At 43.0% G+C, this 24,774-nt stretch overlaps 1 protein-coding gene across 2 annotated transcripts in view; it reads left to right on the forward strand.

Annotated features, from left to right (window-relative positions):
* LOC142759520 (putative cation-transporting ATPase 13A4) overlaps nt 1-24,774 on the forward strand; it is a 122,425-nt gene that overhangs the window by 60,436 nt on the left and 37,215 nt on the right. For both annotated transcript variants that reach the window (XM_075861767.1, XM_075861768.1), the window contains exons 14-16: nt 4,050-4,200; nt 6,804-6,890; nt 8,962-9,118. In XM_075861767.1, coding sequence (XP_075717882.1) covers nt 4,050-4,200; nt 6,804-6,890; nt 8,962-9,118 — 395 coding nt within the window. The remainder of the gene's footprint in view (nt 1-4,049; nt 4,201-6,803; nt 6,891-8,961; nt 9,119-24,774) is intronic.

Below are 24,774 nucleotides of genomic sequence, written 5' to 3' on the forward strand. Positions count from 1 at the left end.
CCCACTTCTCTTTCTACTCTGGTTAGAGACTGTGTGTGCTGTCCTCTGAAGGGAGTAGAACACACCGTTGTAGGAAATCTTCAGTTTCTTGGCAATTTCTCGCATGGGATAGCCTTCATTTCTAAGAACAAGAATAGACTGTTGAGTTTCACATGAAAGCTCTCTTTTTCTAGCCATTTTGAGAGTTTAATCGAACCCTCAAATGTAATGCTCCAGATTCTCAACTAGCTCAAAGGAAGGTCAGTTTTATAGCTCCTCTAAACAGCAAAACTGTTTACCGCGGTGCTAACATAATTGCACAATGGTTTTCAAGTGTTTTCTAATCATCCATTAGCCTTCTAACACAGTTAGCAAACGCAATGTACCATTAGAACACTGGAGTGATGGTTGCTGGAAATGGGCCTCTATACACCTATGTCGATATTGCATTAAAAACCAGACGTTTGCAGCTAGAATAGTCATTTAGCACATTATCAATGTATAGAGGGTATTTCTGATTAATTTAATGTTATCTTCATTGAAAAAAACGGTGCTTTTCTTGCAAAAATAAGGAAATTTCTAAGTGACCCTAAACTTTTGAACGGTAGTGTACATCGGGTGTTCAGGAAGATTTTCATAAAGGTCCCAACCTTGCTGTTGTTCTCTGTTATCAGCCATTATCACATGATCACGATCCAATACTATAAAAGCGAATACAGACATTCACTTTTATAGTAAAGATGTTTTTATCTGGCAATAGCAGGTAGTGCACTTTACAAGATAATACTAGATGGGAAGGTACAGGGGAGTGGTTACCCATAGCAACCAATCAGATTACTGATGGCCAGGAGGAAAACTGTATCACTAGCTGCAGAGTCTCCTCTTGCCCCAACTGCAAGCTGATCAACTGTGTCATACTGCTGCTCGAGCTGCTGAAACTCCTCAGCAAACTCGGGCTTTCTCAGCAACAGATCAGACAGGTGGTTCTCAGAAGCGCAGAGACTCCTGCCCAAACCCAGGCCAGAAAGCAGGCTGATAGAGTTTTATGTTCATTATGTTCAGCGTGCTAATGAGTGGGCTTTCATGCATGATGTTGCTTTCAAGTATGATCCAACCAAAGTTTATGGCTATCTGGTAATAAAACTGCCAATGTTGTTAATCAAAAGGCTCTGTCACAGTCCTATGACTCCTACCAGTTTAGCTGTTAGGTATTTAGGAAGTTAAAATTGAAATAAACAGTATGTAACTGCCGGGGTATATAGAGCTATTAGCGATTTCCCCGTAAACCAAGAAAATGAGGGCATGGATTAGCCTCCTGTGCACCCTTGGAACAAATCCAATGAACACACAAACAGACAGACCGACATGTTATACCCGGGCAGCGCTATGTACTTTTTCTAGTCACAGATAAAAATAAAAAAACATATATACATATTGTATAAATTGTAAATGTGTATTGGGTTAAGATGCATGCAATAGAATGCACATCAAATTCTGATATGATGGACAGATCACAATAGAACAGTTCATACCATCATAGTATCATAGTTTATAAGGCCAAAAAAATACAAATTTCCATCCAGGTTAGCCTTCCATTATGCAATGTTAATCTAGTGGAAGGAAAAACCCTCATGAGGCAAAAGCCAATTTACTTCATCTTAGGGAAAAATTTCTTCCCGTCTCCAATATGGCAATAAGAATACATCTCTGGATCAATGACCCATCTACAGTTGACATAACGTGTAATATTATTACACTCAATAAGTACATTCATAGCAGTTCCTATGAAAAGTTGCAAAAGTGCATAGAAAAGTTGCACAAGGGACCAAAAGTCGCCTTTGCCACTTTTGTGGAAAGGGGGACAACAAATTTATTATTATTTACGCCAGAAAACACGGAAATTATAGTGAAAATCTATGCCAGCTCCTGACCGGTGTAGATTTCACTCTGTGGGGCATAGCTTGCTAGGCCTCGTACCTTGAACCCCCAATCAAACTACCCCTCCACTTAAATTAAATAAAAATGTAAAAAAAAATCAAAATTAATGCTCACCCACTCTTCTTCTCCCCTCCCGGTTAACTCATCATGTTGCGGCTCATACAACATACTGACCTGGGCAACATCAGGATGTTGTATGCACGCAGCACTAATGACGTTGAAGTGCTGCGTCACATATTAGGCATTGACGCTGCTCGCCATCAGGACCTTGTATGAGCCAGGCGGCAATGGAAAGGAACCTGGAGGGGAGAGTTGAAGAGGAGCGGTGAGGTGAGTAGAATTTTTTTATTTTACTGTATGTCCGATTGGCGGCTGGGAATAGATGACGCATGGCTGTGGTCGTTGTGCCACAATTATAGCATAAGTTTGCAGTCATGGCCAGTGGGAAGATATCACAGATTTATTAAGAGGCGTGCATAACGGCAGTCGTAATAAATGCCCTAATGTATTTAACCTTTAATTAAAACAGATTTAGCTACAATATACAAGCCATAACACTGATAAAGAAACTACAATATGATGTAACTAGTAACCACTGGACACTACAAAAAAAATGTAACTCGAGGTCCAAAGACAAAGTCCAAAAAAATGACCACAAAATCAAAAGCAAAATAGGTCCTCTGCTGAAATGACTAGATATAAAGTACCAAAAAAAGCTCAAATGCACACCGGCATTTGCTACAGGATAGACAAATACTTTTCCACTTAATCTCAAGTCACACACTTAAAACAAAACACACTTTAGTTCCAAACACGCTCGGAAGCTCCCACACTCACTTTCTTAGTTTAAAGGCTATGTAAACCTTTAAAAGGCATTTTTTTTTTTACATAAATTGTGATTAGTGCAACTTTATATTTCGTTTTTATTAAAAATTATTTTTACTTTTTGAGATACAGAGAATACAGAGCAGCTGTATCTACCGCTAAATCCTGTTTCTGTCAGGTCTACGGGACTGACGGGTTCAGTGAAAGCGGGTCCTGCATGTCTCTGACACACAGGATCCACCTGTAATCGATTACATCTAAGTTCCCTCTGACAGTGAACCCGTCAGGTCCATGTGACTGATAGATTCAGGTCTTAGCGAACGCTACAGCTGCTCTGTATAGAGAATACAGAGCAGCTGTACCTCAAAAAGTAAAAAGATTTTTTTATAAAAACTATTAATAACATTCCACCAATCACACTGATTGACCTTTTTATTAAATAAAAAAATTATTTCAAAGGTTTAAATAGCCTTTAATATAAAGTACTTCAATCCACTTTCTGCAGTAGATGCTGAAAGTGATTCCTGTGGTTGCAAATGCATATTTAAAAACCGTACAGCAGTTGGATAGAAACTCTCCCTAAACTAGCTTATTCGCACTCCAATCGCATAATACTGCTTTCTATAGGGTAACAATTCAAAAAGCCTTTGGGACGGATGTAAACTATCTCTCAAGATTGCTGTACCAACACACCTTTTCTCAAAGATGCTTGATAGTTCCAACACGCTACAAACAGTTAGGGTATGTGCACACGATGAGTGGCTTTTACGTCTGAAATGACAGACTGTTTTCAGGAGAAAACAGCTGCCCCGTTTCAGACGTAAATGCTCCTCCTCGCATTTTGCGAGGCTTCTCTGACAGCCGTAAATTTTGAGATGTGCTTCATTGAGTTCAATGAAGAACGGCTCAAATTACGTCTGAAAGAAGTGTCCTGCACTTCTTTTGACGAGGCTGTATTTTTACGCGTCGTCGTTTGACAGCTGTCAAACGACGACGCGTAAATGACAGGTTGTCTGCACAGTACGTCGGCAAACCCATTCAAATGAATGGGCAGATGTTTGCCGACGTATTGTAGCCTTATTTTCAGACGTAAAACGAGGCATAATACGCCTCATTTACGTCTGAAAATAGGTCGTGTGAACCCAGCCTTATAGAATCAGCAGTTTTAGCCACCCTACATAACAAAGCTTTTCTCTCATAGTCGCTACACCAAACCATACTGTAATGCCTTAAGTTAAAATACTTTTAATAGTTGCTATGAATGAATGTAGTCAAACAATGTCATGTGCACCAACATATATTTTTAGTTTTCAGGATATGATATTTTGCACTTCTTCTAATAATCTGTGCTGGTGTCTGCTACTTCAAGCAATGACAAGTTGTCACTCACTTATCAAATTGGATGGGAAATTACAAGGAGATCCATTAGATTTGAAGATGTTTGATGGAACAGGTTGGGTAAGTGGACATTTTAATAGGTTCTAACATTATTTTATAGGCATCCGCTTATTTACAGTAGACCTATTCCATAAGGTATCTACACAATTCTAGCAGGGATTGTATAATTATACCCTATTGTTTTTTTTTCGTGCAGGTCAATATATCGATGGTTTCATCATGGGAAATAACAATTTAAAAGGTTTGTACAAGATTGGAAAAACATGGCAGCTTTCCTTCAGAAAATAGTGTCACACCTGTTCACAGGTTGTATCCGGTATAGCAGGTCAGCACCATTTAAGTGAATGTGGTTTAACTGCAATACCACACACAACTTGTGGACAGGTGTGGCACAGTTTTTGAAAGAAAGCCGCCTTGCTTTTCTAATCCTGTACAACCCCTTAAATTGAAATAAAATGCACAATCCAGTATAGTAGGTTATACCATATTGTTGGCCAAAATTAACCACACACTTTTTCAAACATTTTCATATTGATCAATTGCATCTAAAATAAAATCAAGCAATTTTGCAAACAGCTTTGATTAAAAATATCCTACAATTTTGTGTATACAGCTCCTAAACAGAACTATGGGGTAGATTTTTTTAAATTAAGACAGATTAGAACTAAAATTAGATGCGCCAAATTATCACAGTGGCTCATGCTGGATGATAAATTTGGCATATCTTCAGACACTTTTGTTTAACTTTATCCTACCTCTTTGTAAGCTTACTTTAGACCAATGTTTTTGCACCACAATTTTGTAAAGCAAGAAGTTGTTTCAAAAGTAATGGGAAATATAAAGAAAAAACGTCTCCATCCTCCTGCATCCACTTCTGACTTTGGTTAAAAAATCTGCAACAAAATCTGCAACAAATACACACTGTGTGAATCCATGTAGCGCATGGCATGTAAACCAAAATTCAGGCGCATTTTGAAAAGTAACTCTGCCCCAATGTGTCTGTCCCTATGGTTACAGACTACAAATGCTTTGCGTAGTCGGACCCAGCAGTAATGTTTAAAGGCTATGTATAACTTTGAATGGCTTTTTTTAATTATTTTTTTTAAGTGTGATTAGTGCAACTTTATAAATAGTTTTTATTAAAAATGATTCTTACTTTTTGAGATACAACTGCTCTGTATTCTCTATATCGTATTCTCTGTATCGTTCGCTAAATCCTGCGACGACCAGGTCTGCGGCACTGACGGGTTCAGGTCATAGTGAAAGATATTTTATGCAAAATACAGAGCAGTTGTATCTCAGAAAGTAAAAATAATTTTTATAAAGTTGCACCAAACATACTGAATTACCTGTTTATTAAAGGGGTTTTACTATCAGGGACATTTATGACATATCCAGAAGATATGCCATAAATGTCAGATAGATGCGGGTCCCACCTCTGGTACCCGCACCTATCTCTAGAACGGGGTCCCCTAAACCCTGTTCTACCCCTCTGTGCTACGGCTGACTCATGTGATTTCTGACCATGAATAAGAAAACAGCATAGCTCGCAGAGCTACGCTGTTTCCATAAGTCCCATAGTAGTGAATGGCAGAGGTGGGACCCGCATCTATTTGACATTTATGGCATATCCTGTAGCTATGCAATAAATGTACCTGATGGGAAAATCCCTTTAAAAAAAAAAGATGTCATTCAAAGGTTTACATGGCCTTTAACTGTCTTGCATCTGCAAATGTTCCTACTCTCTATTGGTTAGCAAGATGGGGGGCTGCAAAATGATAGGTTATTATCAAGATTATTTGCAAAGTTTTTATTTTAGATACATTGGTGTGATTTAAAATGGTTGCAAAAGTGCACAAGTCCTAATGTAGATATAGAGTCGTTATAAAGGGACTATTCCAGAAAAGTAGAATGTCAGTGTACATCTTAATATAGTGTCTGTTAACTCACTTTCCTTGTTTGTCCCTTAAAGGGAACCTGTCACCAGCATTTCACCTATTAAACCAGCAATACCTGGGTAAAGTGGGTGAAAAATCATGTATCTGTATCTTTAATATTCAGTATTTTAGTGTTCCTGTGCCGTATGCTAATGAACATAAAAGAGTCATATCTTTGTTTGAAAAGAGTCAAATCTTCATTCCTCAAGTCTTTCCGAGTTTACCCCACCTCCTTACTTTTCATTGACAGCTCCTCGCCACCCCCCAGCACACACAAAATCCTGCGCTTGCGCATTGATGTCCTGTTCTGGTGTATGTGCACAAAGGGACACCGGATTATTACCATCAAATGCACAAAATGTTTGCAGACCGTTATTTACGATCGGAGGAGGAGTTTAGGAGAGGGGATAATGGCAGTGAACTTTTGACAGCAGCGGCCAGTGATTGATAAGTAAAGTTCAATAGGCGAAATGCTGGTGACAGGTTCCCTTTAAACCCTTTCATCCCAAACCTTCTCTTAAGGTCCATTTCCATGGGATTATTTGTTACGCCCCCAAAAGATGAAAGGTGGTTTGTAAAATAGTTTGCAAGGATGTAATGGACATATCTATTATAATGAACCTTGCTGCCAGCGGGCAAGCATAAACAAACTTGGCAGAGGAACTGATAACATTTTAGGCTTACATACTATTTTAATAATAGATTTTCATTTGATCCTTGAAACAGGAACTTGAAGATTATAAAGCAAAAATCAAAGAAGAAGGTCCACCAAATATCTGCACAATGGTAAAACCTGGACCTACTGCTGCAAAGGCAAGTCAATTGTATATTCCTAGTTTTCGTTTTGATTAATTTTAACATGTTGAATGTGTTTATCATCATGGTTATTTCTTCAATATCCTGCGCTTCAACAAAAACAGGGAGTAAACCTCAATTTTCTACTTTATTTTCTATTATATACTTACAGAGGACCATAAGGCTGTAGTGCCCTTCCATGGCAACCTTATGCTGTAGACAGCATATTGCTCAACTAATGGCTCAGTAGCAATGTGTGGCTCTTGGGCCCCTTGCATTTGGCTACTCAGCTATTGACAACTGCAAAGTTTATTGCCTTTTCAGCACTAGTGGCACCAGGGATGTCATAGCAATACTAGTAATTGGTACCAGAATTAAAAATATATATCACTGGATGACTATATGACTAGGCTAAAAGCCATATCAATTGGTCATGTTTCGAACACACATTTTTCCTATTAATACTCAATATAGCTCAACATCCTTTTATTTGAAAGTGTTTTGGGATTTATTTAATTTTTTTAAATATATTTTAGCTATTCCTGCGCCTACAGAACTTGCATGGAGGAAAATATATGGTCACAAGTCAATTAAATTTCCTGTTTATTCGCCCATAGGTTCGCATATCGCGTTTCTTCCCACCATCTTGGGCTTTTTTCAAGCAGTGTATAAAAGGTGTAATGCTGGGTTCACAACTGTGTTAGTTTTTCTTGTTTAAGTTCCGTCATAGGAACAGAAAAAAAACAAAAAACGGGAGCATCGGATCCGTTGCATGACTGACACTAACGGCGCTCCATAAAACCTATTGACTTTAATGGGTTCTGTCAGATTTTTATTATGGTCTACGTCGTGTTACCGAAAAAATAGCGCAGCATGCGTCACCATTTTTGACCAGATCTGGGATGAAGGCTCATAATGGAGCCTCTAACACAAATATGAACATAGCATAATGCAGATATATATATATATATATATATATATATATATATATATATATATATATATATATATAGTGCAAATTGCTCATTTATTGATGAAAATAGATATTAAAAAATACATGCAATAGATATTTTACAAATTGAAAAGTGCAAAATATGTGATCAAGTATGTATGGTCGCATATGTATTACAAGTTTTTTACCTATTATCCAGAGATATTGAAAAAATTAGTCCAAAAATATTAACTCATGGTGAATGATGGAGGACTCCTGTAGCGAGTGCTAGGGCTTAGCGTGCCTCCCTAGTCAGTAGGACATCCGTCCAGTGCTACTGACATGCATCAATATGCGTACAACTGCTATGTGTACAATGGCGGATGCCCAGAGCTTCTCTGGCTCTTCACATTTAACATGTGCGTGCCCAAAAGAAGCCACAGGCATCATCTTAAAAATGAGGAAAAACTTCCTACCAGGGTGCCTTTAGTTTAACACAGGGATTTCTTCTGCAGTGATAGCTGTCCAAAACTGGGCCACAGGGTAAATCCATCCATCTTATAATAAAGATATCATAGAAGGCTTGAAATATCACAAGTGGAAAAAATGATCTCATATCCAGAGATATGGTCTGAAGTTCAGGATAGGGGATGTGTCCCAGTGGATGAGTCTTCTGATATAATTTCAAACTGGAATTTACAATATAAAGCATAAGATGTAATTACTTTAGGGCATCAGTTATAAATAACATGCTTGATGCAGTATATAGTATACAATATGTATAAATCAAAATAGAGACAAGGGAAAAGGCAAGTCTCAATTTTCAATTTTCTGCTTTTTGTATAGAGATATAATTTTTTAATTGACTGTAGGCACTAGGACGGCGAAAGATAGCTTTCCATTGCAAACGCATAGCCATCATGAATGACAGCTTGCCAGACTCTTATAAGTAAGATTTATGGAGGGAGATTATGCTTTATAGTACTGTATAATAAAAATGTATATTTAAAATATTTTAATATTGCATTATTATACAAAAATTTAAATCAGAAATTCTGTATTTTAGGTGTATTAAATGTACAATATGCGCTATAAAATGTAAGATGGGATATATTATTGTTGTACATTAATCACTGCTTCTCAAACTGTATCAAGTAGGCACCAATAGAAGGAATTCTTATTCTGCACCAGTTTCCATTCTCCTCCAGTTTACAGCGCATGACTGTGATTACCCAGGTGATTGCAGAGAGCAACATGACAGTGTTCATGAAAGGGGCGCCTGAAATGGTTGTTCGATTTTGCAAACCAGAAACAGGTAAGTGTGAAACTAATAAAACAGGGCTAGTATGATGAAAATGACTACACTATGCACAACATGTTTTGTTGATCTTAAATATATATGTGTTGTTTTACATTTTTAAAATTTTACACAAGGATTTTCGTTATAAAATGCAATATATGCAAACTGCGAAATGAGGATGTTTTCCCATTAGGAAAACCATGGGCTCCTTATATGTGGCTAATGTGGCCAAAATATATAATGCATATTATGTTCCATTTTAATATTTAAAATCACTAAAAAGCAAAGGTGTTCGTTTCCACTTGTATTAGACAACTATCACTGGCTCTCTTGTGGTGTAGTAAAATAAAACCTCACTTTTATATAATTTACAATTAAAGTAGTTTTTGCTTATAGGCATCCAATTCTACTTAAAATTGTTGCTACGTGTAACAGACTATCTGTACTGAACATTGATTCAAAAATTCTCAGTAGCCCAAGTAAAAGAAAAAGGCAGTAAGGTTAGCATCAGTTGTAATTGCCGTTTTTCTCTCCTGCTCATAACCTAGCCTAACACTTCTGCTTCTAACGTCTCCTGAAGTGGGTTACACTGCAGACGAAATGCGTCAAGACTATAATTTGGTGCTCTTTTTTTCCCATTACAATTTCTTTATTTGTATGATTTATATAAAAAAAAGAACATATACTAATCAACATTAGAGACCTCCTAAACCTGCTGGCCTTCGGAAGTAAACTATGGATTAATAAACCCGATCCAAAGTCCAACACCCATCTTTATCTTCCAATTTTACCTCACACATCGACTTCCTTTCATTGCAACCCTAGAGTGATGTTAAACCCTTAATGAGTCTCCCCGCAACTGGTGGAAGATATATTACTTTCAGTAAACTCTATGCAATCGTCCTCAAAGAGCAGTGTAAAGGATCTGCCAGGCACAGCTTCTGTGTCAACGCCCATAGGTAATCAGTCTGCACTTGCTTCTATAACTGTGAGACTGACTCCATCTTCCACCACTCAGGATGGCAGGCTTAAGAGTGGGAGAGCCTATCACAGCCTGGCCAGACGGAGCTAGCTCCCGCCCTCTGTCTATTTATACCTGCCTTTCCTGTTCCTCCTTGCTTGTGATTCTTCTCGTTTGGTTTCCTGGCCCTGCTGCAGCTTCTTGAACTATTTGACCCTGCTTCATATTGACCCTGGCAAACTGACTACTCTCCTGCTCTGCGTTTGGTACCTCATACACTCCTGGTTTAACTCAGCTCGTTCACCACTCTTGTTGCTCACGGTGTTGCCGTGGGCAACTGCCCCATTTCCCTCAGCTTCTGTGTACCCTTGTCAGTCGTGCACTTACTGAGCGTAGGGACCGTTGCCCAGTTGTACCCCGTCGCCTAGGGCGGGTCGTTGCAAGTAGGCAGGGATTGAGTGGCGGGTAGATTAGGGCTCACTTGTCTGTTTCCCTACCCCCAGCATTACAAGCAGTTGCATGTATGGATTTAACATCTAAAAGTCTCTCTTTAATGGATTTGGCATCTGGAACACTTTTATGTCTCGTTCCATTTGTTTTAGTTCCAATGCCGACCCACTCACACAGGTCCCCTTATTTCACAAAATGTTAAACCTTTTCCATACCCCACCTCTCCTTCGGCAGTAAGGGGCCGTTCACATATGTCCGGCATCCGCTTCAGTTTACCTCCGGCGTGTTGAAGAAAAGCCGGAGGCAAACTGATGCTAGAACAGATCCCATAGTTTCTATGAGATCTGTTCTGGCATGAAGGACATCAGTTGTGGCGATGTACGGCGCCGGACCTCCCTGGAAGCTGGATCTAAAAATGATACCTGCAGCGTTTTTGGTTCCGGCTCCCAAGGAGGTCCGGCACCGTATCCTATCTATTTTAATGGTGGCCGGATGAGCGCCGGGTGCTGCCACAAGGTGGATGTGAGCTCAGAGCGGAATCCCTGGTCATAGCATTGCCGGGGATTCCGCTCCAGGCGGAGATCCTGACGACTACCGTCCCACCCAGGCCCGGCCTTAGGAGTGTGCAACCTGTGCCATTGCACATGGCACATCACCCCAGCAGGTGGAAGGGGGCACTGCACTGGCTCCCTTCCCCTGCTTGTTTCAGAAGCGCCCGTGCCCTATGACTCAGCAGTCGACTTTACGCCCGGCCGCTTCGTCACTCAGTGACGTCACTGCCGCTGTAGCGGACATAGCGGCTGCTAGTGGCAACACCGGGCATGATGGTACCCGTGGGTATGGGGGACAGGACCCTCCATGGCTGGTGGCATCGCTAGCAGCCTCTGCGGCTGCTACAGCGTCAGCGATGCCACTATAGCAGAGCAGGGAGGTATCTCCCTGCTCTGCTATATACTAGTGCCACTGTAGCCCCCTTAAGGAGCGGAATCACCATGTGGCCGAGGATTCTGCTCCTGGAGCGCTCCCCTTCATGTCTCTGTCTATATATGGACAGTGACATCAGGGGCAACTCCTGAAGCGGAATCCCCATCCACAGCATTGCCGACTCTGTGACCGGGCATTCCACTCCAAGATAAGCCAGTGACATCACTGTCTATAAATGGACACAGACAACAGGGAATTCTCCTTGAGTGGAATCCCTGGTCACAGCGTCGGCAACGCTGTGTATGGGGATTCCGCTTCAGGAGTTGCCCCTGATGTCACTGTCCATATATGGTCAGAGACATGAAGGGGAGTGCTCCAGGAGCGGAATCCCTGGCCAAAGGGGGATTTCGCTCCATTAGGGAGGGGGCGCTATCTACATGGGGCTGTGTGGCACTACCTTCAAGGGGACTGTGGGCTGTGTGGCACTACCCTCAAGGGGACTGTGTGGCACTACCTTGAAGGGGACTATGGGCTGTGTGACACTACCTTCAATAAGACTGTGTCGCACTACATACAAGGTGGCTGTGTGGCACTACCTACAATGAGGCTGTGTGGCACTACTTTCAAGTGGACTGTGTTGTGTGGTGCTACCTACAAGGGGGCTGTGTGGCACTATCTACAAGAGGGCTGTGTGGCGCTACCTACAAGGGAGCTGTGTGGCACTTTCTACAGGGGGGCTGTGTGACATTATCTACAGGGGGTACTGTGGCATTATATACAGAGGGCACTGCGGGAGTATGCATTATCTACAGGGGCATATGTGGCACTATATATCGGGTGTGTTACTATCTAAAGAGGGCACTGCTGTATTATCTATAGGGGATGTGTGGCTCTATATACAGGAGGGTGGCACTATCAATAGAGGGAACTGCGGTATTTACAGGGGATGTAGCACTATCTACAGAGGGAACCGTGGCATTATCTATAGGGGTGTGTGGCACTATATACAGAGGGCACTGCAGCATTAGCTACAGGGGGTGTGTGGCACTATATACAGGGGGGTGTGTGGCACTATCTACAGAGGGCACTGCGGTATTATCTACAGGGGGTGTGTGGCACTATATTCAGGGGCACATTTTCAAAGCCTAGACTACCATTTTGTGGACCATTGTGGTAAAAACTGATTGTAAAAATGGATGGTAAAAACTGACGACAACTAACGACAACTGATGACAACTGATGGTTTTGTAGTAGAAATCGTGAAAAAGCCTGACGGCAACTTATACATTTTTGCATCAGTTTTTGCATCAGTTGTAATCACTGAGAGACAAAAAAACTGACGCTGATGCAACTGACATACGTAAACGCAAAGAGAAAGAAGAAAAAAAAAGAAAAGAAAATCGGCCCCCTTTTGACAATTACATATTGAATTACTCCCATATCCCTTTCCTTCCCAGTAATCTTGCCATAGTTTCCAACTCATTTTGATTTTAGTTTCCTTCTTACTGTGTCTATAAGTCACAAAGTCGTATCCCATAATTTTGCTAGCTACGTTTTTCCAGGCAATAATTGATGAGGTTTCAATAGATCCCCAAATTGTTGGGATTGCCATCTTGCCATGAGGACTTACCTATTTATGATCACAAGCTTTGTTATTTCTCCTCTGAATTCACTAATGGTTCTGAGAACAGAACAGGAGAATTCTTCCTTTATTTTAATATTAAAGACACCTTTCAGAGTATCAAATACTTCGCTCCAATACCATTTAACATTTCGACAATTCCATCATATGTGTTTTAGGTCTGCCCTTTCTTCCCCACATCTATTACACCTTACTGAAGCACTCAATACCATCCTATGTACGCTGACTTGTATGCAGTATACACAACGAACCATCAAAACTGCATTACCCTGTGAGAATTATCTTTCCAATATCCCCCAGAACTGTGAGGTTTAAAGCCCCATTGTTCTCCCCTATTTTGCGTTAGCCTGAATTTGTGAATATCTCACACTTTTTTCTAGTAGGAATTTATAAATTGGTGTCTTGATCTTCCGATCTTTTGGTAGAATCTTTATAATTCATGATAACCCCTTTGCTGTACTAACAGTCATTGTCCTTCTATCTATTGTGGTTTCTACTACGTGTTTTAATCGCAAATATTTAAATTTACATATATTAATTCCCATCGTCTTACATAATTCCCTTGAAAAACGGTGTAACCTTAGTGATACTCCTATTCACTCACTATTGTAAATTCCCTATTTATCAGATTTCCCCACATGACTCATTGTTTAGGAGTGGAGTAAATTCAAATGCCTTTAAAATAAATGTTTCTGACTTCTTTCCAGACTTTTCAGTAGAGGGCAGTCTCTCCCCCTCCCATCTACATACATTTCTAATATCTCAAAAAGCTTTTCTGCACACCCCATGGCTCCCTCTTCTTGTTTCCTCAGGAAGTAATTTAATTGCCACTTTACTATATAGGTGCGCTGCCGGGTAATAATTAAAACAAGGTTTGGTACTGTCAATCCTCCTAGTCCTTCGGGGAGACTGTCAAACTTTTCCTGTTCCAAATTAGTTAATTTGTTACCCCTTCAAACTTTTTAAAGCTCTTCCTATCTATTCACACTGGGGTATTGCTCAGAACATATAATAGTTGTGGTGATATGATCATTTTCATTAATCCTGAACGAATCCGACATTGAAAATGGCAGTTTTAACCAGGTACTTTTTTTATTCTAAATTTTCCCCAATAATGGTATCACATTCAAATCAACATACTTCCTTGGGTCTGCCCATACTGTATTCCAAGTTACCTAAAGCTCCCATCTCTTTTGATTTTTTTGTAGACCTGTCTCGATAGGTCCCACATCCGCTCCCAGAGGCATTATCACAGATTTTGACCAGTTCACATCCAGTCCTGATAATTACTTTCACAATTTGTATTAATTGTATCAGGGATCCGTCTGTATTTTTAAAAATACCATTATGTCATCCACATACAATGAGATGATGTACTAGAATACCCCCACTCAAAAGCGTTGGATTATTTCTAATCATCACTGCAAGTGGCTCAATGGCCAGGTCGAACAAAAGGGGGGAGCATAGACCTGCTGTGTTCATCTGGTAATATCCCGACATTATTCCATTTAAACATATCATATCTATTTTTTTTAATTTAGTAAACATATCTATTTTGTAAAGTTCTCTTCTACCCCAAACCTCCCAAGATTTTCCACCGGAATTGCCTTTACAGCATCCAGAGACAGTATTGGCCTGTACCCTATTAATATTATTTTGAGTGGATGTAATGGTGGGGGGGGGTAGGGAAACGGACAAGTGAGCCCTAATCTACCCGCCACTCTGTCCCTGCCTACTTGCAACGACCCGCCCTAGGCGACGGGGTACAACTGGGCGGCGGTCCCTGCGCTCAGTAAGTGCATGACAAACACGACAAACAAACAAGGGAATACAAGCAAGGGAAATGGGCAGTTGCTCGCGGAAACACCGTGAGCAACAGAGTAGTGAACGAGCCGAGTCAAGCCAGGAGAGTGCGAGGTACAAAGCGAAAAGCAGAAGAGTAGTCGGTAAGCCGGGGTCTGTATGGAGCAGGATCAAAAAGTAGCAGGCGCTGTAGCTGGGCCAGGAAACCTCAAGGAAAGAATTCACAAGCACAGATGGACAGGAAGAGCAGGCTTAAATAGACCGAGGGCGGGAGCTAGCTGAGTCTGGCCAGGTTGCGATAGGCTCTCCCACTCCTAAGCCTGCCAGCCTGAGTGGAGGAAGCTGGTGTCTGTCTCAGGGATGTACACTCAGGTGTTGACTGATTAATTCTGGGAATTAACCCCGAAGCAGTGCCTGGCAGATCCTTTACAGTACCCCCCCTTTTATGAGGGGCCACCGGACCCTTTCTAAGTGGACCTGGCTTACTGGGGAAACGCAGGTGGAACCTCCTGACCAATACCCCAGCGTGAACATCCCGGGCGGGTACCCAAGTCCTCTCCTCGGGCCCGTATCCTCTCCAATGGACCAGGTACTGGAGGGAGCCTTGGACCATCTTGCTGTCCACGATCCTGGCCACCTCAAATTCCACCCCCTCAGGGGTGAGGACGGGAACAGGAGGTTTCCTCGAGGGGGCCAAGGACGGGGAGCAGCGTTTCAGGAGGGAGGCATGAAACACGTTGTGTATACGAAAAGACGGGGGTAACTCCAGCCGGAAAGAGACAGGACTGAGGACCTCAATGACCTTATACGGCCCAATAAACCGGGGAGCAAACTTTTTGGACGGAACCTTGAGACGCAAGTTCCTGGATGACAACCACACCAGATCCCCGACCACAAACAGGGGTTAGCAGAACGTCTTCTATCGGCCTGAGCCTTCTGTATGCTCTGGGACGCCTCTAGGTTCTTCTGAACCTGGGCCCAGACTGTGCACAGATCCCGATGAACGACCTCCACCTCGGGATTGTTGGAACAACCAGGTGAAACGGAGGAGAACCGTGGATTAAACCCAAAATTACAGAAAAAGGGAGAGACCCCTGACGAGTTACTGACCCGGTTATTAAGGGAAAATTCGGCGAGGGGAATGAAAGAAACCCAATCAAATTGACAGTCAGAGACAAAACATCTTAAGTATTGTTCTAGAGACTGATTAGTCCTCTCCGTTTGGCCATTGGTTTCAGGATGGAAAGCAGAGGAGAAGGACAGATCAATCCCCAACTTATTACAGAAGGCTCTCCAAAACAATGAAACAAATTGTACCCCTCTGTCAGAAACAATATTGACGGGGACCCCATGGAGACGCAGGATGTGTTTGATAAACAAGGTAGCCAACGTCTTGGCGTTGGGTAGTTTCTTGAGGGGCACAAAGTGGCACATTTTACTGAAGCGGTCTACCACCACCCACACCACCGACTTGCCTTGGGATGGAGGCAAATCGGTGATAAAATCCATGGAGATATGTGTCCAAGGTCTCTGGGGAATGGGCAACGAACGCAGTAAGCCCGCTGGTCGGGACCTGGGAGTCTTGGACCTGGCACAAACCTCACAGGCGGCGACGTAGGCCTTAACGTCTTTAGGCAAACCAGGCCACCAATAATTTCTGGTAATGAGGTGTTTGGTACCCAGGATGCCTGGATGGCCAGATAGTGCGGAGTCGTGATTTTCCCTAAGTACCCTTAGCCGGAATTGCAGGGGAACAAACAGCTTGTTCTCAGGAAGGTTCCCAGGAGCTGAACCTTGATCAGCAGCAATTTCAGAGACTAAATCGGACTCGATAGAGGAAATGACTATACCTGGAGGCAAAATACAAACAGGATCTTCCTCCGAAGGAGGGCTGGCCATGAAGCTACGCGACAGTGCATCCGCCTTAATATTTTTAGACCCGGCCCTATAGGTAACCAAAAAATTGAATCTGGTAAAAAACAACGCCCATCGAGCTTGTCTCGGGTTTAGCTTCCGGGCAGATTCTAGGAAAACCAGATTCTTGTGGTCGGTAAGGACCGTTACCTGGTGCCTAGCCCCCTCCAGGAAGTGGCGCCACTCTTCAAATGCCCATTTAATGGCTAAAAGTTCGCGGTTGCCAATATCATAGTTACACTCCGTGGGCGAAAACTTCCTAGAAAAGTAAGCACAGGGGCGGAGATGGGTGAGGGAGCTGGTACCCTGGGACAAGACGGCCCCCACTCCCACCTCGGACGCGTCAACCTCCACAATAAATGGCTCCCTTTGGTTGTGCTGAACCAGCACGGGGGCCGAGATAAAGCACTTCTTGAGGGTCTCAAAAGCCTGGACGGCCTCAGGGGGCCAATGGAGGACATCAGCACCCTTGCGAGTGAGGTCCGTAAGAGGCTTAGCGACGACCGAGAAGTTAGCAATAAATCTCCTGTAATAGTTAGCGAACCCCAAAAAACACTGTAGCGCTTTCAGGGAGGCAGGTTGGACCCATTCAGCCACAGCCTGAACCTTGGCAGGGTCCATGCGGAATTCATGAGGCTTGTGAATTTGTAATGGTGGGGGGGGTAGGGAAACGGACAAGTGAGCCCTAATCTACCCGCCACTCTGTCCCTGCCTACTTGCAACGACCCGCCCTAGGCGACGGGGTACAACTGGGCGGCGGTCCCTGCGCTCAGTAAGTGCATGACAAACACGACAAACAAACAAGGGAATACAAGCAAGGGAAATGGGCAGTTGCTCGCGGAAACACCGTGAGCAACAGAGTAGTGAACGAGCCGAGTCAAGCCAGGAGAGTGCGAGGTACAAAGCGAAAAGCAGAAGAGTAGTCGGTAAGCCGGGGTCTGTATGGAGCAGGATCAAAAAGTAGCAGGCGCTGTAGCTGGGCCAGGAAACCTCAAGGAAAGAATTCACAAGCACAGATGGACAGGAAGAGCAGGCTTAAATAGACCGAGGGCGGGAGCTAGCTGAGTCTGGCCAGGTTGCGATAGGCTCTCCCACTCCTAAGCCTGCCAGCCTGAGTGGAGGAAGCTGGTGTCTGTCTCAGGGATGTACACTCAGGTGTTGACTGATTAATTCTGGGAATTAACCCCGAAGCAGTGCCTGGCAGATCCTTTACAGTGGATTTTGAGGGCCTGAACCCACATTGATCTGCATGCACCAATTTATCAATAACCTTTAATAATCTGTTTACCAGAATTTTGGCGAACATCTTGGCATCAGCATTAATAATTAAAATTGGCCTTAACCCCTTAATGGCGCACCCTAGTTTGGGCCTTAAGGCTCAGAGCCCATTTTTCAAATCTGACATGCGTGAATTTATGTGGTAATAACTTTGGAATGCTTTTATTAATCCATGCGATTTTGAGATTATTTTCTCATCACACATTGGACTTTATGTTAGTGGAAAGATTTGATCGATAGATTCTGTGTTTATTTGTAAAAAACAGCAACATTTACAGAAAATTTGGAAAAAATTTGCAGTTTTCCGAAATTAAATGTATCTTCTTGTAAGACCAGCAGAAATACCACCCAAAATAGTTACTAATTGATATTTCCCATTTACTTTATGTTGCCATAATTTTTTTGAACATTCTTCAATTTTTCTAGGACATTACAGGACTTAGAACATAAGCAGCAATTTCTAATATTTTCCAGAAAATTTCAAATGCCTTTTTTTAGGTACCAGTTCAATTCTGAAGTGGCTTTATGGGGCCTATATATTACAAACCCCCATAAAACACCCCATTTTAACAGGAATTAAAGCAAAGTGGAGGTGAAATTTGCACATTTCATTTTTCTCACAGAAATGTAATTTAATAAATTTTTTCTGCAACACAGAAGATTTTACCAGAGAAACACAACTCAATATTTATTGCCACGATTCTGCAGTTTTTAGAAATGTCCCACATGTGGCCCTAGTTTGCTAATGGACTGAAGCACCGGCCTCAGAAGCAGAGGATCACCTAGTCGGTTTTGGGGCTTCTTTTTTTATTAGAATATATTTTAGGCACCATGCCAGGTTTGAAGAGGTCTTGTGGTGCCAAAACATAGAACACAATCCCAAAATGAACCTATTTTGGAACCATCACCCCTCAAGGAAATCATTTATGGGTGTTGTGACTATTTTGACCCCACAATCAAAAGGGAAAGAGCGCTATGTTTTCTTTGGCGTCCAGATTTTGCTGGATTGTTATTCGGGTGCTATGTCCCATTTTCAGAGCCCCAGAGGTATCAGATCAATGGAAACCCACCAGAAATTACCCCAAATTGGAAACTACACCCCTCAACAAATTTATTTATGGGTCTTTGGTGTTTGGGACAATGGGAGGGCTCAGAAAGGAAGGAGCGCTATGTTATTTGGAGCCCAAATTTTGCTGGTTTGGTTTTCGGGTGCCATGTCGCATTTGCAGAGCCCCAGTGAGGTATCAGTGCAAGCATTTAAGGCCATACTGCAAGTGCGTGGCCTTAAATGCTCCTTTGTGTGTAATAATTGTTTGTGCATCCGAAGCTGAGTCATAGACAACTGCTGGTAAGCTTGTGCTAGATCCAACTTAGCAAAAATTCTTCCTTTAGCTAAGGTACTAAGTATTTGACTGACAACAGGAATCTGATATGGATGATCTTGCAGTGGTTTGTTAATTGTTCATTTAAAATCGGCACAAATTCTGACTTCACCATTTGATTTCATAACAGGAAAATTAGGTGTAGCCCAGGTAGGGTGTGTGACTGCAATTAATGAACCTTGTTGTCATGTCCATGGCCGCGGGCCATCAGGCTCACTCACCTCCTGACGGCCGCAGCCATGGGTCTGTGAGCGCTGGCCCCAGTCTCCTCTCAGGAGACGCCAGCGCTCACTACCGCTTACCTTGGCCGGGTCCCGTAGGGTGCTCGTGCCCGCTCTTAAAGGGCCAGCGCGTGCACCGGAGTTTAATGTCAAAATTAGCCCATGAGTATAAGAAGGGCCCAGCCCCTTCCTCCCAGGCATGAGTGTTGTTGTTGTACCCTAGGTTTGTCTAAGCAAATGGTCTCCTAGTGTTACCCAGTTCACAGTGTTCCCCGTTCCTGTACCTGTATCCTGCATCCCGTGCTACCTGATCAAGTGCCGTGCCGAGCTGTAGTCGTGCTGTGCTGTATTCCACGCCTATCCTGCTACACCACGCCTGACGTGTGACTGCTGCCTAAGTCCCAGCCGAGCCTGTCATTGCTACTGTCCGAGCTGCCACAGGTACACTATACGAACTATAGACTGTGACCTACATCCCGTTGGCCAGCTGCCATACCGTCAAGGCGGTATGGCCCAGTGGGTCCACGCACCCCACGTTACAGTACGCTCAGGCCATGGACCCTGCTGGTCGATCCAAGACCAAGATGACGTCACAAGAGATGCGGACGGATATGCTGGACCTCTGGTCTCTACAGGACCAACTCCTCCGGGCTTTGAACATTCTCACACGTCGGCAGGAGGCACAAACTGCCGTTCCTCCTACTACACCTCCTTGTAGTGTCGATCCTCAGACTACACCTCCTGGCAGTGTGGATCATCGATTTTCTTTGCCACTTCCTGAACGCTATGATGGAGACGCAGGGACCTGTAGTGGATTTTTGAACCAGTGCCAGATCCACTTCACCCTGTATGCAAGGGCATTTTCATCTGATGGCGCAAGGGTCGCATTCATCATTTCTCTCCTCACCGGCAGGGCCCTTGCATGGGCGAATCCTATCTGGGAGAGACAAGGACCAGAGACCCGTGACTTTCAGGGGTTCCTCTGGACATTTTGCACTGTGTTTGAGGATCCTGGACGGGTCTCGTCTGCAGCAGCCTACTTGCTGAACCTACGCCAAGGAGACACCTCCGTGGGCGAGTACGCCATCCACTTCCACACTCTGGCGGGAGAAATGTTGTGGAACATTAAGGCCCTGGTGGCTATATTCTGGCAGGGACTGTCTCCTAATATTAAGGACCAGCTTGCAGCTCGAGATCTACCGTCAACCCTGGACGACCTCATCCTTCTGGCCGCCCGGATTCATATGAGGATCCGAGAACGGTTCCAAGAAGCTCGTCGGGAGGGAGGCCTCCCTAGTCCAGTCCCTACTTTGCAGCAACCTCTGCTGTACTCTGATGTCGATCCTCCTAAGGAGTCTGTGAGGATGGACCAGTTTAAGCTATCAAGCCAGGAGAGACAACTCAGACGCACTTCGGGACTGTATATATTTCGCCTTGGAGGCTATCTTGTGCAGCTGTGTCCCCAAAAGCCCCAAAGCCTAGGGTTGGTAGTAGAGACAACCTTGGGCAAAGAAGGACTCCCATTACCCACTACCTCTCTGGAGAGGCTGTTGATGGTTGCATCGGTAAATGGACTACCTCTGCCAGACCCAGTTATAGCTGTGACCAAGCCGCTGAGACTCCAAGTGGGAGCTCTCCACTCTGAGCTTCTATCGTTCTTTGTCTTGTCCAAGGCCGTTAACCCCAGGCCGCTGGGCCTGCCTTGGCTCCGACTACATGCCCCAGTCCTGGACTGGAACTCTGGAGAGGTTCTCCATTGGGGCCCCCAGTGTCACAACCGTTGCCTGGTACAGATTTGTTCAGCTCAGCCTCCTCTGCCTCAGTCATTGGCAGGATTGCCTGGTCATTATGCTGCATTTTCGGATGTCTTCAGCAAAAGGGAGGCGCAGACGCTGCCCCCACACCGGGCGTATGACTGTCCTATCGAGCTGATTCCTGGTGCATCCCTTCCCTGTGGTAGGGTATATCCTCTTTCCTTGCCAGAGACTCTGTCCATGTCCGCCTATGTTAAAGAGAACTTGGAGAGTGGCTTCATACGGAATTCTTCCTCCCCGGCAGGAGCCGGGTTCTTCTTCGTCAAGAAGAAGGATGGTTCCCTGTGTCCTTGTATTGACTACCAGGGTCTCAACCAGATCACTGTGAAAAATAAGTATCCATTGCCACTGATCTCAGAACTGTTTGATCGCATACGTGGTGCCAATATTTGTTCCAAACTAGACTTCCGTGGGGCTTACAATCTAATCTGGATTTGTCGGGGTGACGAATGGAAGACTGCATTTAACAGCCGTGACGGACACTATGAGTATCTAGTAAAGCCCTGCGGCCTGTGTAATGCTCCCGGGTCTTCCAGGAGTTCGTTAATGACATTTTCCGTGACCTCCTCTATGTTTGTGTAGTGGTCTATCTTGATGACATCTTGATTTTTTTCTCCAGATCCTATGACTCATCAGAGACATGTCCGACATGTTTTGCTGCGGTTAAGGGAGAATCATCTGTAGTAATTGACATGTGAAACACAGACAGCACACGGGTGTCGTCCGTGGTTTTCACACACCCATTAACTTCAATGGGTGACTAGGTGCGTGAAAACGCACCAATATAGTGCATGCAGTGAGTTTCACATAACGAACACTCGCTGTGTGAAAACTCACGCATGTGTGAATAGCCCCATTGATATCAATTGGGCTGAGTGCTGTGCGTTGTTTCAACGCACAGCACCAGGACGAGGATTACTCTCATCTGAATGAGCCCTAAGTCTATCATGTGTGATACTGTCTGTTTAAGCCATGTATCTAAGCCTATCATGTATGATACTGTCTGCTGAGACAATGCCCCCAATTCTAACCAGCGGTGTAGCTATAGGAGCCTTAGTCTTATAGATATGTGATCTCTGATATGTATGTAAAAATGTATTCATTTTTTTGATGGGGGGGGGGATATGTGTTTTGGGGCTTGTGCCCCTGATATTTTAAGACCCTAGCAACGCCCCTGCACTCTGGTCCTCCGTAATAGTGGGTAAGGTGATATCTTCCACATGTTTGTCTAAAACTGCCTTCCTATAATCTATTTGAATAATGTAAAGTAGTTTTTAATATATAACAAACACATCCATCACTCCCTTATCATATTTTACAATATTTTCACGTATTTATTTAACAAATGTTTAATTTTTTTATTTATAATAACCCTATTCAAAAGTTTTCCAGGCCTACCTCCGTCCATGTATGATCTTACCCCAGCAAAAAAACTCTATGCCACTGATTTCTCATATAGGTTCTGATCATGTCTCCTCACGGCCTGTAGCCATTCTTCTTTCTGAGAATCTAAATTCCCCTTATTGAATGCCTTTTCAGTAGTTGTTACCTCTAGTTGTAATTCTTTAATTTCTTCTTTAAAAGCCCTTCTCCTTGATTGCCCCTACAGTAAACCCCTTATTACAGCTTTCAACGTATTTGAGAAACACCCCAAAAAAGCTGAGCTCTCGTTACTAAAAAATATAATCTTCTTTAATTTTCTCTTGTGTGAGTCCATCAATGGGACCCATTACGGGTTGATTGAATATTCTTTAGTGTAAACTTCATCTGAAAATGTTAGCTCCACTCTCACTAGTACATAAACCGAGACACTGCAGTATTTATATTTCACCTCTTTACAGGAATAACTAATTTGATTCCCAACACCATGTCTATTTTAGAGAATATTGGATGTGCAGAGCTAAAACATGAGTACTCCCTCCTATCTGGGTACATATTACGCCACACATCAATCCATTGAAGCTCCTGCATCACCTCCTTCAATAGAGAACTTATATTTTCCCTTCTTATTTGGGATTCCTTGATACGATTAAAGTCTCCTAAGATGAGGAGTGGCAGCACCGGGAGATCTGAAATATTTTTATACAGCTTTAACAGTACCTCAAATGAGAAGGGCAGTGGTCTGTAGATAAACGCTAATATACACCTCCTGACATCCAATTCACATTGTAAAAATATATACCTGCCTTTGGAATCCACTTTGACTGTGATACTTTGATATTTTAGGCTTTGGTACACCAGCACACGGACCCCTTTAGCGTAACTTGAGCATGTAGCATGATTCTAGTAATCTTTTCATTTCTGTTGGAAGATATCACTTTTCTCTCTAAACAGATGGATCTCGAGTAAACAAATTATTGCCAGGGCAAACCTGCCCAAGACCTTACAGACTGCAAATCTTTTAAGTTTACCCCCTAGCCCTCTAAGATTCCATGGCACAATACTAATCATTTATAGGCATGTAGATCATATCAGTATCATGATTTGCATGGGATACATATACCACGAAAAGCAATGGAGCCAAGGAGGGACAGTAATAGAACCAAAAGGGGAAAAAAGAAAAGAAGAGGAAAAAAAATAAAATCACTCTTCTAATAAGACCTCCCTTCTCACAGCCAATACCCTCCCCACACACACATTGGCACATGTGCTTTTATTCAGACTATCCATATGCCACTACACGTAAGCACATTCTTCCCTCTGTCGTGTCATTATTATTGCCAAATTTCTAGTACAGTAATACAGTATCAGTTTATAAATTCACCAATCCTATCCTGATATTCCCCTTGAGTCTTGCCATTCATTAGTAGAAGGAATTAATTATGGTACCATGAGTTAATTAGGAATTAATCCCCCTCAGAGTCAACCCGCTTCAAACGCACGGTTATTGATTTAGGGCAGTATGATGAGAAGGAAGTACGAAGGAATAATCATCATAAGACATTCTGAGGTTATTGCGTCCCCAGGTGCAGAGCGTAGGGCTCTTAAATCAGACAAATAGGAAAATAAAATGGAAAAATATCTGGCCTCGCCATGGACAAAAATGGATTGCCCCCACGGGACTCTGATGGAGGAGGAATGAAAATGGAGGGCACTACCCAGGGCAAAAATAATTTGGTGCTCTAAACACATGTAGAACATAACAGCAGAAGCGCTGGGCTAGTAAATAAACAGAATAGTCAAAAAGGCAATTACAACTTTTCTAGCCTTACTCTGCTAGCGGTTACTGTCTTTTTCTGCTACTTGGGCTATGGAGAATTTTTTAATGAATCTTCAGTAGAG

Source organism: Rhinoderma darwinii, chromosome 4 (genome assembly GCF_050947455.1).
Source record: "Rhinoderma darwinii isolate aRhiDar2 chromosome 4, aRhiDar2.hap1, whole genome shotgun sequence".
NCBI lineage: Eukaryota > Metazoa > Chordata > Amphibia > Anura > Rhinodermatidae > Rhinoderma > Rhinoderma darwinii.